At 48.7% G+C, this 22,980-nt stretch overlaps 1 protein-coding gene across 1 annotated transcript; it reads left to right on the top strand.

Moving 5' to 3' along the window:
• The first annotated feature begins 383 nt into the window (after nt 1-383).
• LOC137155639 (zinc finger protein 585A-like) lies at nt 384-21,256 on the top strand. The gene is made up of 7 exons (XM_067552012.1): nt 384-779; nt 1,745-1,871; nt 2,425-2,526; nt 2,943-4,213; nt 4,477-4,480; nt 16,176-17,158; nt 20,885-21,256. Exons 1-6 carry the CDS (start codon nt 708-710, stop codon nt 17,099-17,101), a joined length of 2,502 nt encoding a protein of 833 aa, XP_067408113.1. The 5' UTR covers nt 384-707; the 3' UTR covers nt 17,102-17,158; nt 20,885-21,256.
• The last annotated feature ends 1,724 nt before the right edge of the window (nt 21,257-22,980 follow it).

The following is a 22,980-nucleotide window of genomic DNA, read 5'->3' as shown; positions in this document are numbered from 1 at the left end:
CCCGGGGGGACTTTCTCCGGCGGCTGGAACCAGCCCCTGGGGCAGCCCCGACCCCAGCTCCCGAGCCGGAGGCTGCAGGTGAGGGGAGCCCCGGGGAACGTGCCGGGCCGGGTAGGAAAGTGACTCAGCCCCCACGGCCCCTCCTCGCCCCATCTCTGCTCCCGGGGCTCTGCGGGTCCCGGAGCTGCTGCCCCCCCGGACACAGCCGGGCTCTGCTGCCCTTCGCGCCTGCAGGGGCCGAGCCAGCCCCGGGAAGGGCCAGGGAGCGAGTCTCCCGGCCGGAGGGGAGGAGGGGGCAGGGGGAGGCTGGCAGGGGCAGAGGGGCGATGAGCGGGGAGGGAGGTTCCCGGCTCCCAGCCCTGCCCAGCCCCAGTCACTGCAGCCCCGGGGCAGATTGACTGTCCGGGCCCAGGTGAGGAGCGGAGCGAGGAGAAGCCGGTTCCTGCCTCTGCCTGGTCCCCGCCCTGCTGGGAACGAGCTGCCCTGGGGACAAGGGGAATCTCCCACAGCTGCTCCTTGGCTTCTGCTTTCTCCTGGTGTCACTGGAGGGTGTTCACCTGTTTCAGGCTGAGCGATGCTGTAATAAAGTGGCTGAGTCTAAAGTATCTTTCTGCAGGGAAAGAGCCTGGGGGAAACCAGGGGTGTAATGGACCAAAGCCTCTTCTGCAACCTGCCCAATCACCCTTCTCCGCTTGACAGGCTGCAGAATGACCTCCACATCTTGCTCCAGAGCGTCTCATCCTGCCAGGGGACGGGGAAGGGCAATGGCTGCAGTGCAGGTAAGCAGTTTTCAGGGAGGCAGTGTGGTTGGTCTAGATGTTGAGGAGGGACAGGAAATACAGAAGCAGAGAAGAACAGGAAATGAAAAACCTTCTGTTGCGTAGTTTGCTCTTTACACCATAAACTAGGGGTGTCAAACTCGCTGATGGTGACGGGCCAAATTCGCATACACTGCACTTCATAGGGGCCATGCAATGCCTTCTGCCGAAAAATTCCAGCCATTTTCCCCTTTTCGGCGGCGGGATTTCACGGGGGGGCCCTGGCTGCATTGCCGCTTTAAGGGATTTCTAGGAGCAATACCCGCCGCCGAAAAATCTCTTAAAGTGGCACTTTCAGCGGCAGCACGACTCACTTAAGCTGGTCGAATGCGGGCCAGATCAAAAAAGTTCGCGGGCCACATGCGGCCCACGGGCCGTATGTTTGACACCCCTGCCATAAATAATGTGGAGAAACCTCAGAGGCACGGCTGGGTCCCAAGTAACTGCGTTTTTCTAACTATACGCAGGCCTAGCCACGTATATACATTTACTTGGTCTGGTTTCTGGCCCTTCTAAAAAACACAGTGAGCTAGAGGGTTTGTAAACTGTTTAAAAAGATATTACCCACTTCCTACAAACTGCCTACTCCTGCCTCTCTGATGAAGGAGAACACTAAAAAAAAACCCTTACCAATATGTTACTATCCAAACTTTTATTGCTAGAAGACTGCACACTTTGTTGTTTCTGTATCTTAACCTTAATCATGGGATTACTATGAGATCATGGGAAACATCCAGAAGTCCCAACTAAATATTGTGGGACTCTTGATAAAATCACCGGAGGCTCTGGGCATCACAGTTTCACCACAGAAGCAGTGTGTTTTTCATGAAAGCTTTGAGAAATTTCCCCTTCACCAGAGAAAGTTGTGATTAAACCTGTGATTAAGCTGGAACAGCAGTTCTGAGCAGGGAATCTTGCTGTTTCAGGGGCCGGTGACCTTCCAGGAGGTGGCTGTGTATTTTACCAAGGAGGAGTGGGCTCTGCTGGACCCCCATCAGAGAGCCCTGTACAGGGATGTCATGCAGGAGAATTATGAGACCGTGACATCACTGGGTAAGGGATTCCTGTCCCCTTGGTTGTTAGAAGCTGGAGGTGGGGGATCTCTGAAGATTCTGGGTTGGCTTCTGCTCAGGGTTCTTCCTTGGTCCCTTAGATTTCAGGAGGATCAACCCCATAGTCCCCAGAACCCATGTGAAAGAGTCTGTGCCCTCTATGGCCTGTCCTATGGGAGAGGAGATTTGGAGACATAGTAAGATGCTAATACAGCCCCATCCTGAGAATGTCCAAGGGAGAGGATGGGTGATGTGTTCCTATCTGTGTTTTTAAGCATGGGCACACAGTGATGCATAGAAAGATGTTGTGTCCCCCTACTGTCTCTATACCTGGAAAGGGCTCTGGTCGGATTAGGAAAGGGTAAGGGGCTGCACAACTGTGCTTTGTGACAGTCATAAAATCTCCGGTGTGTAGAGTTCCCTGAATCTCCGGCAGGGGGACCTGACGTCTCTCAAGAACCATCTGGATTTATACAGTGGAACCCACCCAACCCAGCTCTGTGTTAGAATAACTGTAACATTTTTATCTCATCTGTTTTCCTTCCCTGGAGCAGGATTTCCCATTCCCAAACCAGATGTGATCTCCCAGCTGGATCCATGGGTCCCAGATCTCCAGGGCGCTAAGGAAAGAGAGATCCCAAGAGACAGCCACACAGGTGAGGAATCGGTTAAATTAATGCAGAAACCACCCTGCATTGATGTCAACAGCTGGGATTCCCACAAAGGCCCCATGAGCTCCTCTAGTTCTTCCTGGTCTCACCCAAGTCAGGATTGTCTCCACCAGGTGTCAAATCCTCATGGCAGACATCACTCATGGTTTCCCACCTGCCCTGACTGACACCTGGCTGTAGTTCCCTTCACCCTCAGTTGTTGCATAGGATATGGAGGCAGAATTGGTGCCTGGCTCTCTTCTGAGGAAGGGTTTTGGAGGAGTGCAGGTTCAGCTTCTGATTTTTCCAATCTTCCCAGCAGTTATTTTGGTTTGCTCCCTGGTTTGCCACTCTCCTTCTGCAAGTTCTTTTTCTTCCCAGAGCAAGTCAATATTCATGTCTGGATTCCCTCTGTATCCCAGCAGGTGATGGGACATTGAGTGAAAACAGGGAGGAGAACCTGCAGCTGGAAGGTCCTGAGCAAGTGGAACTGAATGGGATGCCATCAGGAAGAGCTGAAGGGAAGAGTTCCTGGAGTCCTGTGCAGGGAAAAACCTGTGACAGTCAGCTCAGGCCAGAGAGGCAGCTGGGAAACCACCGAGGAAAGACACAGGGTAAATCCACTAACCGTAGAGGAGTTTTGAAAGACCCTCATGAAGACACAATCCAAGCAGGAATCTGCAGTAAAGAAAAAATGTATGATTGTGGTGAGTGTGGAAAAAACTTCAGTTGGAGATCACATCTTATTGTACATCAGCGAAACCACACGGGAGAGAAGCCCTATAACTGCCCTGAGTGCGGGAAAAGCTTCAGCCGGAGCTCTACCCTTATTGTACATCAGAGAATCCACACAGGAGAAAAACCCTATACGTGTCACGACTGTGGGAAAAGCTTCAAGCGCAGCTCAGAGCTTCTTTCACATCGAAGAACCCACACAGGAGAGAAACCCCATAACTGCTCTGACTGCGGGAAAAGCTTCAGTGATGGCTCAAACCTCATTAAACATCAGAGAATCCACACGGGACAAAAACTCTATAACTGCCCGGAGTGCGGGAACCGCTTCAGTCGGAGTTCACACCTCATTACTCATCAGAGAATTCACACGGGTGAGCGTCCCTTCTGCTGCCCCGAGTGCAGGAAAAGGTTCAGTCGGAAGGCTCATGTCATTGCACACCAGAAAACCCACACTGGAGAAAAACCCTTTAGCTGTCCGGAGTGTGGGAAAAGCTTCATTCGGAGCTCAGACCTAACTATACATAAAAGAATACATACAGGAGAGACACCCTATAAATGTGCTGTCTGCAGGAAAAGTTTCAAGCAGAGCTCAGAACTTATTTCACATCAGAGAATCCACACGGGAGAGAAACCTTTTAACTGTCCCGACTGCGAGAAAAGCTTCAATAATAGCTCCGACCTTATTGTACATCGACGAATCCACACAGGAGAGAAGCCCTATAAATGCTCTGATTGCGGGAAAAGCTTCAGTCACAGCTCGGCCTTTATTAGACATAGGAGAATCCACAGCGGACTGAGGCCCTATGACTGCCATGAGTGTGGGAAAAGTTTCACTCAGAAGTGGCACCTTATTAGACATCTGAAAATGCACAATGGAGAGACACCCTATAAATGTGCTGTCTGTGGGAAAAGCTACAAGGCAGAGGTCTCTCTCATGTCTCACCAGAAACGCCACGCGGTATAGAAGGTGGCGGGACCTCCCGTTATGGGGCAAGGGATCTGTGTTCCACTGAAGCAAAATGTAAATGTGCTGCATTTGAGGATGGTCTGGGTGTGGGCAGTAGCCAGGTTGGGGGGCAGAGGGAGGAGCTGGTGGGGCCATAGGAGGAGGGAATGCTGGGTACCAGGGAGATGAGTCAATGCAGGGTCTGGGGGGAACAGGTGATGGAATTAGTGGGGAGATGTTTGTGCAGGTGCCACACGCACTTTCCAGCGTAGCAGGGAGGTAAACATGCCCGGCTGCAGTTCAGTCAGCCTTGTAGCTCCTAACAGAGGCCTGAGTTCATTGTTCTTGGTAGCACCAAGCAGCCTTATGGGGCTGTAGTTATACGGCAGGAAGAGCAGCTGATCTGAAGTGGCAGGATTTCAGAGCAATTCTCAGTGTATTGAACATCTGCGTAGACACGGGGGGTGCACTGGACAGCGGGGAATTCATGGGGGAGACTCCCCAGAGGGGTGCTCTGGGGGATTGCCCTGCTCCTCACAGGGTAACAGTGACTGCAGGGGACTTGAGATGTATCAGTCCTCGGTACAGACCCCAGCTCTGAGAAGAGAGGATGGTTGGGTGGTCAGAGCAGGGTGAAGGGAATGGGAGTTAGAACTTCTGGGTTCACTAACCAACTCTCCCAGTGTCCCCTTATGTGACCCTGTTCCAGTCATTCCCCTCCTCTCTGTGGTGCTGTTCCTCTCATCTCTGCAATGAGGACAGTAATAATTATTCACCTCCCTGGAAACTTGTCAGGTGTCACTAAGCACTGTGTGTTCATAGAGTCTAAGGCCAGACAGAAGCATTGTGTTGATCTAGCCTGACCTGCATAACACAGGCCATAGAACTCCGCTGAATTAATTCCAGTTCGAACTGGAGCAGATCTTTTTTTTAAAAAAAAAAATTCAATCGTGATTTAAAACTCACCAGCGATGGAGAATCCAGCACAGCCATTGGTAAGTTTTTTCCAATGGTTAATTACGCTCGCTATTTAAAAAATGGTGCCTTATTTTCCAGGCTGAATTTGTCCAGCTTCAAATTGCAGCCATTGGATCTTGTTATATCTTTCCCTGCTGGAGTAAAAAGCCTATTATCAAATATTTGTTTCCGATATAGATACTTCTAGACTGATCAAGTTACCTCCTAATCTCATCTTTGATAATAAAGTAAATAGATTGAGCTCCTTGAGTCTTCCACTACAAGCATGTTTTTCCAGTGCTTTAATCATTTTGTGGTCCCTCTCTGAATCTTCTCCAGTTTATCAACATCCTTCTTGGGTTGTGGGCACCAGAACTGGACGCAGTATTCAGGCGGCAGTCTCACCATTGCCAAATATGGAGGGTAATAGAACCTCTCTACTCCTGCTCGCTATTCCCCTGTTTACACATCCAAGGAGTGCATTATTCCTCTGGATCATTGGCAGCTCATGTTCAGCTGATTATCTCCTGTGATCCCCAAGTCTTTTTCAAAGTCACTGCTTCCCCGGGTACAGTCTCCCATCCTGTAACTAAGGCCTGCATTCTTTGTTCCTAATTGTATGAGTTTATATTTCGCAATACTGAAATGCATATTGTTTGCTGGCACCCAACTCTGTAACACTGACATTATCCCCCAGTCTTTGTGTCACTTGCAAACTTTATCAGTGATGGTTTTACGTTTTCCTCCAGGTTACTGATAAAACTGTTAAATTGCCTGCCACAAAGAGCTGAACCCTGCAGGACCCCACTAGAAACACCTACTCCATGATTCCCAATTTACCATTCCATTTTGGGACCTGTTAGTTAATCAGTTTTAAATCCATTAATGTGTGTCATGTTGATTTTGTATCAGTCTAGTTTTGTAATCAAGATGTCATGCAGTACCATGTCAAATGTCTTATAGAAGTCTAAGCTACATCAATACTATTATTTTTATCAACCTTACTTGTAATTTCAGCCAAAAAAAAAAAAAATCAAGTTACTTTGATAGGATCTGTCTTCCATAAACCCATGTTGATGGGGATTCATTATATTAGCCTCCTTTAATTCTTTATCAGTCAAGTCCCATATCAGCCACTCCATTAATTTTCCCAAGCTCAGTAAGGCTGGCAATTGTATTATTGCGTAAGTCATCATCCCCGTAATCATCCTCTAATCACAACATTAGGTTTCTTCCAGTCTTTTGGAACATCCTCAGTGTTTCAAGAGTTATTTAAATAATATTAATAGTCTAAAGAGCTCCTCGGCTAATTCTTTTAAAATTCTTGGATGCAAGTTATCCAGACCCAACCCATGGATTTAAAACTGCTTAGCTCTAGTAGCTGCTGTTTAACATCCTCACAGGATACTATTGGAATGGAAAGAGAGTGTTGCCATCATATGTCAAACTACAGCATCTGGGTTTTTTTTCCCCCAAATACAGAACAGAAATGTATTGAATACTTCTGCTTTTACTGCATTATAATTGATAATTTTGCTATTTCCATCTAGTGAGGAACTCGATCATTGTTAGGACTCTTTCAATTCCTAATATACTTTAAAAAATTCATTCTTGCTGTCCTTAATTGTGCTTGCCATAGATTTCTCCTGGTGTCCTTTTGATTCCCTTATCAATGTGCTACTATTTCTAGCTTCTGATTTGTGTTCATTTACTATCAACTTTCTTCCATTTGTTATTTATTGTTTTCTTATTTTTATAGCTGCCTTCACTTCTCCTCGAAGCCAAGTTGTTTTTTTTTTTTTTTTAAACCAATTGTGGAATTTTGGTAAAGTGTTCTTAATCCCATTTACATTTTTTTGGTTAAATTCCTCCTCCCAGTTGATTTGTCTCATCATTGTTTTCAGCTTTGTGAAATTTGTCCTTTCAAAGCATCAAATATATAGTAGTGGTTTGCATGTAACAAATGTGATCAAGTCATGATCACTTGTGCCTAAGCTACCACTAACTTTTAGTTCTGTGATCAATTCCTCTTTATATGTTCTCACAAGGTCTAATATAGAATTCCCCTGTATTGGATGCAAAACCTTTTTAGTTAGGAAGTTGTCATTTATAATATTTAGAAATTCCAAAGATGTTTTATTACTGATAGCATGAGACCTCCAGTGTATTTTCCCCCAGGGCAGATTGGCAAAGGCTCTGGCAGTTTTTCACCTTCCTCTGTAGCATGGGGCACAGCTCACTTGCTGGTGGATTCTCTATACCTTAAAGTCTTTAAACCATGATTTGAGGACTTCAATAACTCAGTTATAGTTCAGGGGTCTGTTACAGGAGTGGATGGGTGAGGTTCTCTGACCTGCATTGTGCAGGAGGTCAGACTAGATGATCATATTGGTCCCTTCTGACCTTAGCGTCTACATGTTACTCAGACTGAAGTCCCACTGATCATGTAGCTTTTATTACTACATATTATAGGACGATACTTAAGGAGTCCATCATCCTGTTGTTCCCTAGTGGGATGTGTAGCAGACACCACCTAATACCTCATCTCGTGCTTTATCTGTTAGGACATTGATCCATAAGTTTTCAACATCATTTTCTTCCTAGTTGTCAGTGACTCAGAAGCACGTAATGTTATTTTTGACAGTGCCCTTCCCCCTCACTTTTGTCCACTTGATTTTTCCTAACTAGGTTATAACCATTGATTTTAGCACTCTAATCGTCCAATCCAGTCGTCTACAGCATCCCACCAGTTTTCACGGGCTGCTGGGCTAGATGGACCATTGGTCTGACCCATTCTTACGTTGTTTGCTTCCGCTCAGCAGGAATCTCTCATTCCCTATCTCCAGCCCTTTCGCTGATGTCTTGGTCCATCCTGCTTTAGAAGGGGTATCTGATGCCTCCATATCTTTGCTCTTGCAGCTCTGGGTGCCTCTGGGCTCAGTCTCTGCATCTTCCCCTCCCATATCCTGGCTGTATAATTGGTGCAGGGGATAAATAGCCTCAAAGGCAGAATCCAGGAGCCCTGGCCCAGAGGGCAGGGTGGTGAACACTAGAGATTGCTCAGAGCTGGAACAGCTGGCCCCTGGGCACTTCCAGTGAGGAGCAGCCCCTCTCCTGCCTGACAGCATCTCCGGTGTCTTTCCCCTCTCTCTGCTCCACCCCCAGCTCACTGAGGAGTCCAGTGAATTACAGGCAGATTCATGACATTTCTCCTTGGACACAGAGCAGCTGCAGGACTCTAATCCTCCCCGGACTCCATCCCAGCCATTCACTTCCCACTGGGTGCCTGGATCCTGCTCCCAGTTTCCTGGTGGTTTCTGTGGCTCTACCTCCCTGCTCCGGTAATAGCATCTCTGTCTAGGGGGATAAACCCCTTTTCCTCAATACTCTGCTGTCCCATTCTCTCTCCCAGGCCCAGCTACATTGCTCTGTGCTGTAGATGGAGTCACTGAACCCCTGCCCTGGACCTGTTCTCGAGGGGAGTGAACAGCTGCAGCCACCAGGCAAAACATCCCAAGTGTTTGTGGCGGTCTGAAATTGACATCTCCATGCGGGTGTTTGAAACAGGCCTGGGCCATCAGCTGAGCTGCAGGGAGACAGACCAGCGCTGCGGGGACATGGAAAGGGTCTATAAGCGCTGGGGGAGCACGATGGCAGCCTTAAGGGCAGAGAAATAATCTAAAGGGTCCAGATAAGGTTGCGGGAAACGGTGTGATTGGATGGTGCAGGAGATGGTGAAGTGAAGGGAGGGGGTGAGAATAATCTGCCATCCAGCTATTGGGTGGGAGGGAAACCTGGGCAGCTGAGTGAGACTGAGAGGAGAGAGGAAGGGAGAACAAAAGAGCCAGGAGTTTGTCATTTGATGGTTTCTCTCTGTTCAGAAAGAAAAAATAATTCTAGCCTGGCCCCTCCTGTGCTGCATGCCTGACCCTTGTGAGGAGCACAGGGAGGGGTTTTCTTTAGCTGTGGTTACCAAGGGACTCTGCTTATTGCTAAGAGAGAGGAGGCTGCTATTGCTCGGTCTCTGCTCCGGATACCTGGCGTTGAGCTTCCTGGGTCAGACGTGGCCTCCACTGTGATCTGGTATTCCAGGCTGGGTGGCTGCTGCTCCCCCATGAGGTCTGTGCTGGGTTAAAGAGCTCCCTACAGGGACCTCGTGCTGGAGAATTAGGAGGATGTAACTTTACTGGGTGAGGATTCCTGTTTCCTGAGGTGTTAGAAAGGGGGAGTGGGAGGGGCTCTGAGGCATCAGGTCGGCTTCCGCTCAGGGTTCTTCCCTGGTCCCTTAGATTTCAGGGGGATCAGTGCAAATCTGTCCACATCCCAGAGCTTCCAAGGGAAAGGCTGGCTTGTATGTGCCTTTCTCTGTTTTAAACATGGACAGACGGACACACACACACATTTTGTGTGTCCCTCTGTGTCCCCCTCTCTTCACAGGGCTGGCTCCATCCCTGGAAAAGGCTCTGGTCTCAGCAGGTTTAGAAAGGGACAAGAGGTTTCTCACCTGTGCTCCGCCAGAGTCATAAGATTTCTGAATCTCCTGCAGAGGGAACTGCATGTCTCCCAGGTTCTTAGCTGTCCTGCAGTGTCTCGAGAGCGTGGGTACCGACCTCATGCAGACTGCTAGCAACCAGCCCACCAACCCCCAAATTAGCTATGAGTTCTGTACTTGGATTTCACCAACCAATTATCAAGTGTAAACGCCTCAAGCGCTGTAACAGCCTAAACATGGAGTCACAGACAGTCCCCTTGGGTACTCCAATCTGTCTCGCCATCCAGGTAAGCCCAGCTCTGTGATAGATGGCCCTTTATACCAAATATCACAGCAATATTCAGACTACTCCCTGTCCCAAAGACCAGACACTTACCCCAGATCAATTGCACTTTAAATCTCACACCAAAAACACTTGTAGCCAATCCTACAATAAATCTGCAGATTTATTATATAGAAAAAGGAAACAGGAGTTATTGACTAGGTTAAAGCAGGTAAACATATATACACCCAACTGAGTTCCAATCTTTAAAATTCAAAAAGCAATCTTCTATGATAAGCAAGCTCTCTATGTCTTTTAGGGCTAACCCAGGCTAAGCACTGGGTATTTTTTTGCTTATGCTTAGTAATCATAGAATCATAGAATATTAGAGTTGGAAGGGACCTCAGGAGGTCATCTAGTCCAACCCCCTGCTCAAAGCAGGACTAACCTCAGCTATATCATCCCAACCAGGGCTTTGTCAAGCCTCAGCTTAAAAACCTGTAAGGATGGAGATTCCACCACCTCCCTAGGTAACCCATTCCAATGCTTCACCACCCTCCTAGTAAAAAACTTTTTCCTAATGTCCAACCTAGACCTCCCCCTGCAACTTGAGACCGTTGCTCCTTGTTCTGTCATCTGCCACCACCGAGAACAGCCTAGCCCCATCCTCCCTGGAACCCCCTTTCAGGTAGTTAAAAGCCGCTATCAAATCCCCCCTCACTCTTCTCTTTTGCAGACTAAACAAGCCCAGTTCCCTCAGCCTCTCCTCATAAGTCCTGTGCTCCAGCCCCCTAATCATTTTGGTTGCCCTCCGCTGCACTCTCTCCAAATTGTCCACATCTTTTTTGTAGTGGGGGGCCCAAAACTGGACACAGTATTCTAAATGCGGCCTCACCAATGCCGAATAGAGGGGAATAATCACTTCCCGTGACCTGCTGGCAATGCCCCTCCTAATGCAGCCCAATATTCCATTAGCCTTCTTGACAACCAGGGCACACTGCTGACTCATATCCAGCTTTTTATCCACCGTTACCCCCAGGTCCTTTTCTGCAGAGCTGCTGCCCAGCTCGTCGGTCCCCAGTCTATAGCTGTGCATGGGATTCTTTCTTCCTAAGTGGAGGACTCTGCACTTGTCCTTGTTGAACCTCATTAGATTTCTTTTGGCCCAATCCTCCAGTTTGTTTAGATCACTCTGTATCCTATCCCTACCCTCCAGGGTATCTACCACTCCCCCCAGCTTAGTGTCGTCCGCAAACTTGCTGAGGGTGCAATCTACCCCATCCTCCAGATCATTAATAAAGATGTTGAACAAAACCAGCCCCAGGACAGACCCCTGGGGAACTCCACTTGTGACCGGTTGCCAGCTAGACATGGAGCCATTGATCACTACACGTTGAGCCCTATGCTCTAGCCAGTTCTCTATCCATTTTATAGTCCATTCATCCAACCCATACTTCTTTAACTTGCTGATAAGAATACTGTGCGAGACAGTATCAAAAGCTTTGCTAAAGTCAAGGTATATAACGTCCATCGCTTTCCCCACAACCACAGAGCCAGTCACCTCTTCATAGAAAGCAATCAGGTTGGTCAGGCATGACTTTCCCTTGGTGAATCCGTGTTGACTGTTCCTGATCACCTTCCTCTCCTCCAAGTGCCTTAAAATGGATTCCTTAAGGACCTGCTCCATGATTTTTCCAGGGATTGAGGTGAGGCTGACCGGTCTGTAGTTCCCTGGATCCTCTTTCCTCCCTTTTTTGAAGATGGGCACTATATTTGCTTTTTTCCAGTCCTCAGGGACCTCCCCCTGTTGCCACGAGCTTTCAAAGATAATAGCCAATGGCTCTGAAATCACCTCAGCCAACTCCCTCAGCACCCTCGGGTGCATTGCACCCGGCCCCATGGACTTGTGTATGTCCAATCCTTCTAAATAGTCTTGGACCCGTTCCTTCAGCACTGTGGGATGTTCGCCTCCTTCCCATTCTGTGCCACCCAATACAGCAGTCTGGGAGCTGATCTTGTCTGTGAAGACAGAGGCAAAAAAGGCATTGAGTACCTCAGCTTTCTCCACATCCTCCGTCACTAGGTCGCCCCCCTCATTCTTTAAGGGGCCCACACTTTCCCTAATCTTCCTCTTGTTGGCAACATGCCTGTAGAAACCCTTCTTGTTCCCCTTCACGTCCCTTGCTAGCTGCAACTCCAATTGTGCTTTGGCCTTCCTGATTTCATTCCTGCACGTTCGAGCAATCCTTGCCCCTCAGAGTACAAGAAGCGTAAAGACACAGTTCCTCTTTGTTAGGGCTTTTTATTCCTTCCCCACTTCTGCTTGGAGTTGCAAATTCAGCTGTTGGGAGGAATTCAATTGCAGACGCCTCTTCATGGGGTGAGGGGGAACAATCAACAAAGCCTTGTGTCCTTGGATATTCCACCATCGGTTGTCTCCCTGTCAATGGGCGTTCTTTGTCGGGCAGGACAGAACACCTGTTGGAGACAAGTACGTCACCCTAGTTAGCGTGTTCTCTATTGTCTGGTGATTTACACAGTTACAGAGGCGTACTAATGCAAATGTTCAGCTATTACCTTACAATATGGGATACAGATGTTAGACGTGAGATTGTCCTAGGCAGTGATTTACAAGAATTCAATCAAGTCTAAACACGAAGCATGTTTTTAAAACTCTACCATCTGTTTGACCAATACTAACACACAGGCAAACCCAACGGATTCCAGTGAAGGCTTTGTCAGTCTCTCAGGCTATGTCTACTCTACGAAGACAGAGGGGGTCAGGGGAGATGGGGATGAGGGGGCCTGAACCCCCACTGCCCCGGGAAGGTGGGGAACTCAGCTACCTGCTCTTCCAGTGATGTCTTGTGCCCCAGATGTCTAGGGATCGGGTGTTGGGGGACAGCCCCAGCAACCAACACCAGGACTCTCACGCTGGGGCCGCAAACAATAGCCCTGCCCTAGAGACAGAGGTTCCAGGGACCCGGGATCCAGACGGAGTTAGTTACTCTGGCTGCGGCAGGCCGGGCTGGTATCCAGGGGGCACAGGAAGCGGTGGGAGCAGCTGATCGCGGCTGTACTTGTATTGTCTGTATCCGGCGCTGAGCCCAGGACGGGCAGGGGGCGTCGGTCCTTCTTCTGCGGTGCGATGCACTAAATCCTCGTTCCGGTAGCAGAGGCGGCCCGGCTCCTACGCCGCGGGGCGTGGATCGAGCAGCTGCTGCCTCCGTTGTGAGCTGGGAGCCGGGACTGAGCAGCGGCTGCTCCCCCGGCGGGGTCTGTGCTGGGGAACGAGCCTTCATCGCGGCCCCCTCGGTGCCCGGCCCGGGGGGGACTTTCTTCGCTGGCTGGAACCAGCCCCTGGGGCAGCCCCGACCCCAGCTCCCGAGCCGGAGGCTGCAGGTGAGGGGAGCCCCGGGGAACGTGCCGGGGCCGGGCAGGAAAGTGACTCTGCCCCCACGGCCCCTCCTCGCCCCATCTCTGCTCCCGGGGCTCTGCGGGTCCCGGAGCTGCTGCCCCCCCGGACACAGCCGGGCTCTGCTGCCCTTCGCGCCTGCAGGGGCCGAGCCAGCCCCGGGAAGGGGCCAGGGAGCGAGTCTCCCGGCCGGAGGGGAGGAGGGGGCAGGGGGAGGCTGGCAGGGGCAGAGGGGCGATGAGCGGGGAGGGAGGTTCCCGGCTCCCGGCCCTGCCCAGCCCCAGTCACTGCAGCCCCGGGGCAGATTGACTGTCCGGGCCCAGGTGAGGCGCGGAGCGAGGAGAAGCCGGTTCCTGTCCTTGCCTGGTCCCCGCCCTGCTGGGAACGTGCTGCCCCGGGGACAAGGGGAATCTCCCACAGCTGCTCCTTGGCTTCTGCTTTCTCCTGGTGTCACTGGAGGGTGTTCACCTGTTTCAGGCTGAGCGATACTGTAATAAAGTGGCTGAGTCTAAAGTATCTTTCTGCAGGGAAAGAGCCTGGGAAACCAAGGGGTGTAATGGACCAAAGCCTCTTCTGCAACCTACCCAATCACCCTTCTCTGCTTGACAGGCTGCAGAATGACCTCCACATCTTGCTCCAGATCCTCCCATCCTCCCAGGGGACGGGGAAGAGCAATGGCTGCAGTGCAGGTAAGCAGTTTTCAGGGAGGCAGTGTGGTTGGTCTAGATGTTGAGGAGGGACAGGAAATACAGAAGCAGAGAAGAACAGGAAATGAAAAACCTTCTGTTGCATAGTTTGCTCTTTACACCATAAAGAATGTGGAGAAACCTCAGAGGCACGGCTGGGTCCCAAGTAACTGTGTTTTTCTAACTATACACAGAAGGCCTAGCCACGTATATACATTTACTTGGTTTGTTTTCTGGCCCTTCTAAAAAACACAGTGAGCCAGAGGATTTGTAAACTGTTTAAAGAGATATTACCCACTTCCTACAAACTGCCTACTCCTGCCTCTTTGATGAAGGAGATCATTTAAAAAAAAAAAAAACCCTTACCAATATGTTACTATCCAAACTTTTATTGCTAGAAGACTGCACACTTTGTTGTTTCTGTCTCTTAACCTTAATAATGGTATTACTGTGAGATCATGGGAAACATCCAGAAGTCCCAACTAAATATTGTGGGACTCTTGATAAAATCACCAGAGGCTCTGGGCATCGCGGTTTCACCACAGAAGCAGTGTGTTTTTTTTCATGAAAGCTCTGAGAAATTTCCCCTTCACTAGAGAAAGTTCCCTGCTGTCTGCGGCCGAGAGCCATTTTCCGGGACTGCCTGTCATTAAACTGAACAGTTCTGAGCGGGGGAATCTTGCTGTTTCAGGGGCCAGTGACCTTCCAGGAGGTGGCTGTGTATTTTACCAAGGAGGAGTGGGCTCTGCTGGACCCCCATCAGAGAGCCCTGTACAGGGACGTCATGCAGGAGAATTATGAGACCGTGACATCACTGGGTAAGGGATTCCTGTCCCCTTGGTTGTTAGAAGCTGGAGGTGGGGGATCTCTGAAGATTCTGGGTTGGCTTCTGCTCAGGGTTCTTCCTTGGTCCCTTAGATTTCAGGAGGATCAACCCCATAGTCGCCAGAACCCATGTGAAAGAGTCTGTGGCCTCTATGGCCTGTCCTATGGGAGAGGAGATTTGGAAACATAGTAAGATGCAAATACAGCCCCATCCTGAGAATGTCCAAGGGAGGGGATGGGTGGTGTGTTCCTATCTGTGTTTTTAAGCATGGGCACACAGTGATACGCAGAAAGATGTTGTGTCCCCCTACTGGCTCTATACCTGGAAAGGGCTCTGGTCTCAGCTGGGTTAGGAAAGGGTAAGGGGCTGCACAACTGTGCTTTGCAAGAGTCCTAAAATCTCCGGTGTGTAGAGTTCCCTGAATCACCGGCAGGGGGACCTGACGTCTCCCAAGAACCATCTGGATTTATACAGTGGAACCCACCCAACCCAGCTCTGTGTTAGAATAACTGTAACATTTTTATCTCATCTGTTTTCCTTCCCTGGAGCAGGATTTCCCATTCCCAAACCCGATGTGATCTCCCAGCTGGATCCATGGGTCCCGGATCTCCAGGGCGCTAAGGAAAGAGAGATCCCAAGAGACAGCCACACAGGTGAGGAATCGGTTAAATGGATGCAGAAACCACCCAACATTGATGTCAACAGCTGGGATTCCCACAAAGGCCCCATGAGCTCCTCTAGTTCTTCCTGGTCTCATCCAAGTCAGGATTGTCTCCACCAGGTGTCAAATCCTCATGGCAGACATCACTCATGGTTTCCCACCCGCCCTGACTGACACCTGGCTGTAGTTCCCTTCACCCTCAGTTGTTGCATAGGATGTGGAGGCAGAATTGGTGCCTGGCTCTCATCTGAGAAAGGGTTTTGGAGGAGTGCAAGTTCAGCTTCTGATTTTTCCAATCTTCCCAGCAGTTATTTTGGTTTGCTCCCTGGTTTGCCACTCTCCTTCTGCAAGTTCTTTTTCTTCCCAGAGCAAGTCAATATTTATGTCTGGATTCCCTCTGTATCCCAGCAGGTGATGGGACATTGAGTGAAAACAGGGAGGAGAACCCGCAGCTGGAAGGTCCTGAGCAAGTGGAACTGCATGGGATGCCATCAGGAAGAGCTGAAAGGAAGAGTTCCTGGAGTCCTGTGCAGGGAAAAACCTGTGACAGTCAGCTCAGGCCAGAGAGGCAGCTGGGAAACCACCAAGGAAAGACACAGGGTAAATCCACTAACCGTAGAGGAGTTTTGAAAGACCCTCATGAAGACACAATCCAAGCAGGAATCTGCAGTAAAGAAAAAATGTATGATTGTGGTGAGTGTGGAAAAAACTTCAGTTGGAGATCACATCTTATTGTACATCAGCGAAACCACACGGGAGAGAAGCCCTATAACTGCCCTGAGTGCGGGAAAAGCTTCAGCCGGAGCTCTACCCTTATTGTACATCAGAGAATCCACACAGGAGAAAAACCCTACGCGTGTCACGACTGTGGGAAAAGCTTCAAGTGCAGCTCAGAGCTTCTTTCACATCGAAGAACGCACACGGGAGAAAAACCCCATAACTGCTCTGACTGCGGGAAAAGCTTCAGTGATGGCTCAAACCTCATTAAACATCAGAGAATCCACACGGGACAAAAACTCTATAACTGCCCGGAGTGCGGGAAGAGCTTCAGTCGGAAGGCTCATGTCATTGCACACCAGAAAACCCACACTGGAGAAAAACCCTTTAGCTGTCCGGAGTGCGGGAAAAGCTTCATTCGGAGCTCAGACCTAACTGTACATAAAAGAATCCACACGGGAGAGACACCCTATAAATGTTCTGTCTGCAGGAAAAGTTTCAAGCAGAGCTCAGAACGTATTTCACATCAGAGAATCCACACGGGAGAGAAACCTTTTAACTGCCCCGACTGCGAGAAAAGCTTCAAAAATCGCTCCCACCTTATTGTACATCGGCGAATCCACACAGGAGAGAAGCCCTATAAATGCTCTGATTGCGGGAAAAGCTTCAATCACAGCTCGGCCTTTATTAGACATAGGAGAATCCACAGCGGACTGAGGCCCTATGACTGCCATGAGTGTGGGAAAAGTTTCACTCAGAAGTGGCACCTTATTAGACATCTGAAAATGCACAATGGAGAGACACCCTATAAATGTGCTGTCTGTGGGAAAAGCTACAAGGCAGAGGTCTCTCTCATGTCTCACCAGAAACGCCACGCGGTATAGAAGGTGGCGGGACCTCCCGTTATGGGGCAAGGGATCTGTGTTCTACTGAAGCAAAATGTAAATGTGCTGCATTTGAGGATGGTCTGGGTGTGGGCAGTAGCCAGGTTGGGGGGCAGAGGGAGGAGCTGGTGGGACAAGAGCAGGAGGGAATGCTGGGTACCGGGGAGATGAGTGAATGCAGGGTCTGGGGGGAGCAGGTGATGGAATTAGTGGGGAGATGTTTGTGCAGGTGCCACACGCACTTTCCAGCGTAGCAGGGAGGTAAACATGCCCGGCTGCAGTTCAGTCAGCCTTGTAGCTCCTAACAGAGGCCTGGGTGCATTGTTCTTGGTAGCCCCAAGCAGCCTTATGGGGCTGTAGTTATATGGCAGGAAGAGCAGCTGATCTGAAGTGGCAGGATTTCAGAGGAATTCTCAGTGTATTGAACATCTGCGTAGACACAGGGAGTGCACTGGACAGCGGGGAATTCATGGGGGAGACTCCCCAGAGAGGGGCGGGGGATCTGGTGGATTACCCTGCTCCTCACAGGGTAACAGTGACTGCAGGGGAGTTGAGATGTATCAGTCCTCGGTACAGACCCCAGCTCTAAGAAGAGAGGATGGTCGGATGGTCAGAGCAGGGTGAAGGGAATGGGAGTTAGAACTTCTGGGTTCACTAACCAACTCTCCCAGTATCCCCTTATGTGACCCTGTTCCAGTCATTCCCCTCCTCTCTGTGGTGCTGTTCCTCTCATCTCTGCAATGGGGATAGTAATAATTATTCACCTCCCTGGAAACTTGTCAGGTGTCACTAAGCACTGTGTGTTCATAGAGTCTAAGGCCAGATGGGAGCATTGTGTTGATCTAGCCTGACCTGAATAACACAGGCCATAGAACTCCGCTGAATTAATTCCAGTTCGAACTCGAGCAGATCTTTTTTTTTAAAAAAAAATTCAATTGTGATTTAAAACTCACCAGCGATGGAGAACCCAGTACAGCCATTGGTAAGTTTTTTCCAATGGTTAATTATGCTCGCTATTTAAAAAATGGTGCCTTATTTTCCAGGCTGAATTTGTCCAGCTTCAAATTACAGCCATTGGATCTTCTTATATCTTCCCCTGCTGGAGTGAAAAGTCTATTATCAAATATTTGTTTCCAGTATAGATACTTCTAGACTGATCTAGTTACCTCCTGATCTTATCTTTGATAAAGTAAATAGATTGAGCTCCTTGAGTCTTCCACTACAAGCATGTTTTTCCAGTGCTTTAATCATTTTGTGGTCCCTCTCTGAATCTTCTCCAGTTTATCAACATCCTTCTTGAGTTGTGGGCACCAGAACTGGACGCAGTATTCAGGCGGCAGTCTCACCATTGCCAAATATGGAGGGTAATAGAACCTCTCTACTCCTGCTCGCTATTCCCCTGTTTACACATCCAAGGAGAGCATTATTCCTTTGGATCATTGGCAGCTCATGTTCAGCTGATTATCTCCTGTGATTCCCGTGTCTTTTTCAAAGTCACTGCTTCCCCGGGTACAGTCTCCCATCCTGTAACTAAGGCCTGCATTCTTTGTTCCTGATTGTATGAGTTTATATTTGGCCATACTGAAATGCATATTGTTTGCTGGCACCCAACTCTGTAACACTGACATTATCCCCCAGTCTTCGTGTCACTTGCAAACTTTATCAGTGATGATTTTACATTTTCCTCCAGGTTACTGATAAAATTGTTAAATTGCCTGCCACAAAGAGCTGAACCCTGCAGGACCCCACTAGAAACACTAACTCCATGATTCCCAATTTACCATTCCATTTTGGGACCTGTTAGTTAATCAGTTTTAAATCCATTAATGTGTGTCATGTTGATTTTGTATCAGTCTAGTTTTGTAATCCAGATGTCATGCAGTACCATGTCAAATGTCTTATAGAAGTCTATTATCTTTAGCAACCTAACTTGTAATTTCAGGTGGAAAAAAAATCAAGTTACTTTGATAGGATCTGTCTTCCATAACCCATGTTGATGGAGATTCATTATATTAGCCTCCTTTAATTCTTTATCAGTCAAGTTGCATATCAGCCAGTCCATTAATTTTCCCAAGCTCAGTAAGGCTGGCAATTGTATTATTGCGTAAGTCATCATCCCCGTAATCATCCTCTAATCACAACATTAGGTTTCTTCCAGTCTTTTGGAACATCCTCAGTGTTTCAAGAGTTATTTAAATAATATTAATAGTCTAAAGAGCTCCTCGGCTAACTCTTTTAAAACTCTTGGATGCAAAGTTATCCAGACCCAACCCATGGATTTAAAACTGCTTAGCTCTAGTAGCTGCTGTTTAACATCCTCACAGGATACTATTGGAATGAAAAGAGAGTGTTGCCATCATATGTCAAACTACAGCATCTGGGTTTTTTTACCCCCCAGATACAGAACAGAAATGTATTGAATACTTCTGCTTTTTCTGCATTATAATTGATAATTTTGCTATTTCCATCTAGTGATGAACTCGATCATTGTTAGGACTCTTTTAATTCCTAATATACTTTAAAAAATTCATTCTTGCTGTCCTTAATTGTGCTTGCCATAGATTTCTCCTGGTGTCCTTTTGATTCCCTTATCAATGTGCTACTATTTCTAGCTTCTGATTTGTGTTCATTTACTATCAACTTCCCATTTCTTCCATTTGTTATTTATTGTTTTCTTATTTTTATAGCTGCCTTCACTTCTCCTTGAAGCCAAGTTGTTTTTTAAAAAAAGAAAAAAAAAACAATTGTGGAATTTTGGTAAAGTGTTCTTAATCCTATTTACATTTTTTTGGTTAAATTCCTCCTCCTGGTTGATTTGTCTCATAATTGTTTTCAGCTTTGTGAAATTTGTCCTTTCAAAGCATCAAATATATAGTAGTGGTTTGCATGTAACAAATGTGATCGTCATGATCACTTGTGCCTAAGCTATCACTAACTTTTAATTCTGTGATCAATTCCTCTTTATATGTTATGACAAGGTCTAATATAGAATCCCCTGTGTTGGATGCAAAACCTTTTTAGTTAGGAAGTTGTCATTTATAATATTTAGAAATTCCAAAGATGTTTTATTACCGATAGCATGAGACCTTCAGTGTATTTTCCCCCAGGGCAGATTGGCAAAGGCTCTGGCAGTTTTTCATGGGGCACAGCTCACTTGCTGGTGGATTCTCTGTACCTTAAAGTCTTTAAACCATGATTTGAGGACTTCAATAACTCAGTCATAGTTCAGGGGTCTGTTACAGGAGTGGATGGGTGAGTTTCTCTGGCCTGCATTGTGCAGGAGGTCAGACTAGATGATCATATTGGTCCCTTCTGACCTTAGCGTCTACATGTCACTCAGACCGAAGTCCCACTGATCATGTAGCTTTTTTTTACATATTATAGGACGATACTTAAGGAGTCCGTCATCCTGTTGTTCCCTGGTGGGATTTGTAGCAGACACCAACTAATACCTCATCTCGTGCTTTATCTGTTAGGACATTGATCCATAAGCTTTCAACATCATTTTCTTCCTAGTTGTCAGTGACTCAGAAGCACGTAATGTTATTTTTGACAGTGCCCTTCCCCCTCACTTTTGTCCACTTGATTTTTCCTAACTAGGTTATAACCATTGATTTTAGCACTCCAATCGTCCAGTCCAATCCTCTACATCATCCCACCAGATTTCATTAGTAGCAACACAGTATCAAGTGGTGCAAGACAACATCGGCACCTTCAGCTAGAAAGTTTCTTTATTTTTATTACTGTATTTTATTATTCTGACACTTTCTCACTCTTCCCTAGCTCTCTCTGTCGGGTGAGCGTTTTATGGAGCCGAAGAGTTTTAGCTGGATTCTCTGGTCCCTGTTTTCAAGCAGGGACTCAGCTCCCATTGTCAGACACGGTGATTGTTCCCTAAATGACTGCCCTGCGAGGGAATTCTCTCCGGATGGTGGAGGAGGGGTCTTGTGTTTCTGGAAATGTAGGTGTTGGTTGCATCTCTCATTGACGTTTTTTCCTCCATTGCTTTCTGCTTTGTTGAATAAAAGATTTGTTGCAAATCCTTCGTCTCCCTGGGCCTTCTGGGGAATTGCCTCCGTTCGTGAGCTTCCCAGGAGCATGGATACACAGTCACTGCCAGATGGGGAGCAGCCTGTCTTCTCACCAGCAGCATCTCCAGTGTCTATTCTTTCTCTTGACTCACAGATCCAGTCATGACTTTTCGCCATGGACACAGAGCAGCTGAAGGGTGCTCAAACATCCTGGCTGGACTCCAGCCCAGGCATTTGCTTGCCATCAGGTGGCTGGTTCCTGCTTCTAATTTTCTGGTGCTTTCTGTAACACAGTGACTCTCTGATATCAAAACTATGTCTCCGCCTAGGGGATAAACCCACTTTTCTCAATACTCTGCTCTCCTATTCTCTGTCTGTGAGGCCAGCTCCATTGATCTCGAGAGCAGGCCATCGAATCCCAACCCCGGGGTTCTGTTTCCAGCCCCTGCCCTGCACCTGCTTTAGAGGGGCGTGAACAACTGCAGCCACCAGACAAAACATTTGATGTTTTCATAGCTGATTTTTTGTATTCTACATTTGCCCAGTGTCTGTACAGTGGGGTCCTGGTTCAAGACTAGGGCTCCTAGACAGTACAGTAACACGAATAATAAATATGTGGGCCCTGAAACTCCCCTCCCAGAATTGGATCTGGTGCAGCCATTTCTCTTTCTATCTGAGCTGCTTCTACTGCTGCCATTTTCCTTCCTTTTCCCCTGGGAGGATCAAAAGCACAACGTGGGGGTGATTCTGCAGCTTGCCAAGGGAGAAGGACGAGTGGGGAGCTTTCAGGACGGGCTTGAGTCCATTTCACAGCCCGATTTCTCCACAGGCTCTTTGCTCTGCAAAGAGATGCTCTAAACTCACCCAGGCTGGGAAAACACTTGGTCACTTTATTACTGGCTTGAACCAGGATCAGCCATTGAATTTACACCCACAGTGCTGCACCCACAATTGTTTCCCAGGCATCCCTCTCTGCCCCCGCATTGGGTGCAAATGCCATCCGTGCCCCATTAAACCGTCCGGGCTGAGGGTTCATTACATTTTGGGTGCTAATTCAGAGTCAGGTCTGGCTGTCTGCAGCCTTTCAGCTCTGAGTTTTTGGGAGTGTCCCTCTTCTGTGCAAAACCAGTTGATCAATATCCACCCCCCTGCCCTGCTCTTCTCCAGGACTTTCCATCTGGGCGTCTCTAAGTGTTTTAACCCCATTCACCCCCGAAGCCTCACACAGCTCCCTGGGCAGTGGGGCCGGCTCAGTCACAGCCCATGAACAGACACACAGACCTGCCCGAGAGGGACAGACAGCGGACACTAATCACCCTGCTGGAGCTTTTCTCCCCCGATCTCCCAGCGCTTCGCAGCTGGTCCCCATCTCCTCTCCGGGCCCGGCACGTTCCCCCAGGTCTGTCCTCACCTGCAGGCTCCGGCTCGGGAGCTGGTGTAGGCAGAATCAGGGGCTGGTTCCAGCCACCGGAGAAAATCCCCACCTGGGCCGGGCACAGGGGGTTTAATGAAGGCCTGTGCCCGGCACAGACCCCGCTGGGGAGCAGCCGCTGTGCGGGACAGGCTCCCAGCTCCCAGACAATGGAAGGGGCAGCGGCCTCTGCTGCTGATCTGGGGAGCTCAAACCTGGGGAAAGAAAGAAGAAGAAAACGCAGCGCCCTGCAGCCTCCCCGCCCCGAGCCATGCCCCGAGCCCCCTGGTGGCCACAACCCCCTTCCCCACGGGCTGGAAACACGGCCCGAGTCTGGAGCCGGTCCAGACTCCTTCTGCCCCAGCCTAGACACGTGTCCCGCAGCGCAGCGCCCCCTGCTGCGGGTCAGGCGCCCTGCTGCCACTTCCACAGCTAGA

This window comes from Emydura macquarii, unplaced genomic scaffold (genome assembly GCF_026122565.2).
Source record: "Emydura macquarii macquarii isolate MOO-44397 ecotype Brisbane River unplaced genomic scaffold, CSIRO-AGI_Emac_v2 contig_1365, whole genome shotgun sequence".
Taxonomy (NCBI): domain Eukaryota; kingdom Metazoa; phylum Chordata; order Testudines; family Chelidae; genus Emydura; species Emydura macquarii.
The sequence above is the reverse complement of the archived record's forward strand: the minus strand, read 5'-3'. Positions and strand labels throughout refer to the sequence as shown.

What these genes read in the sequence shown, in the direction of transcription:
- LOC137155639 (XM_067552012.1), top strand. Translation starts at nt 708, where the DNA reads ATGACCTCCACATCTTGCTCCAGAGCGTCTCATCCTGCCAGGGGACGG. An exon ending in GGGCAATGGCTGCAGTGCAG is followed by an intron (nt 780 to 1,744) that starts GTAAGCAGTTTT and finishes TTGCTGTTTCAG; the next exon opens with GGGCCGGTGACCTTCCAGGA. An exon ending in TGAGACCGTGACATCACTGG is followed by an intron (nt 1,872 to 2,424) that starts GTAAGGGATTCC and finishes TCCCTGGAGCAG; the next exon opens with GATTTCCCATTCCCAAACCA.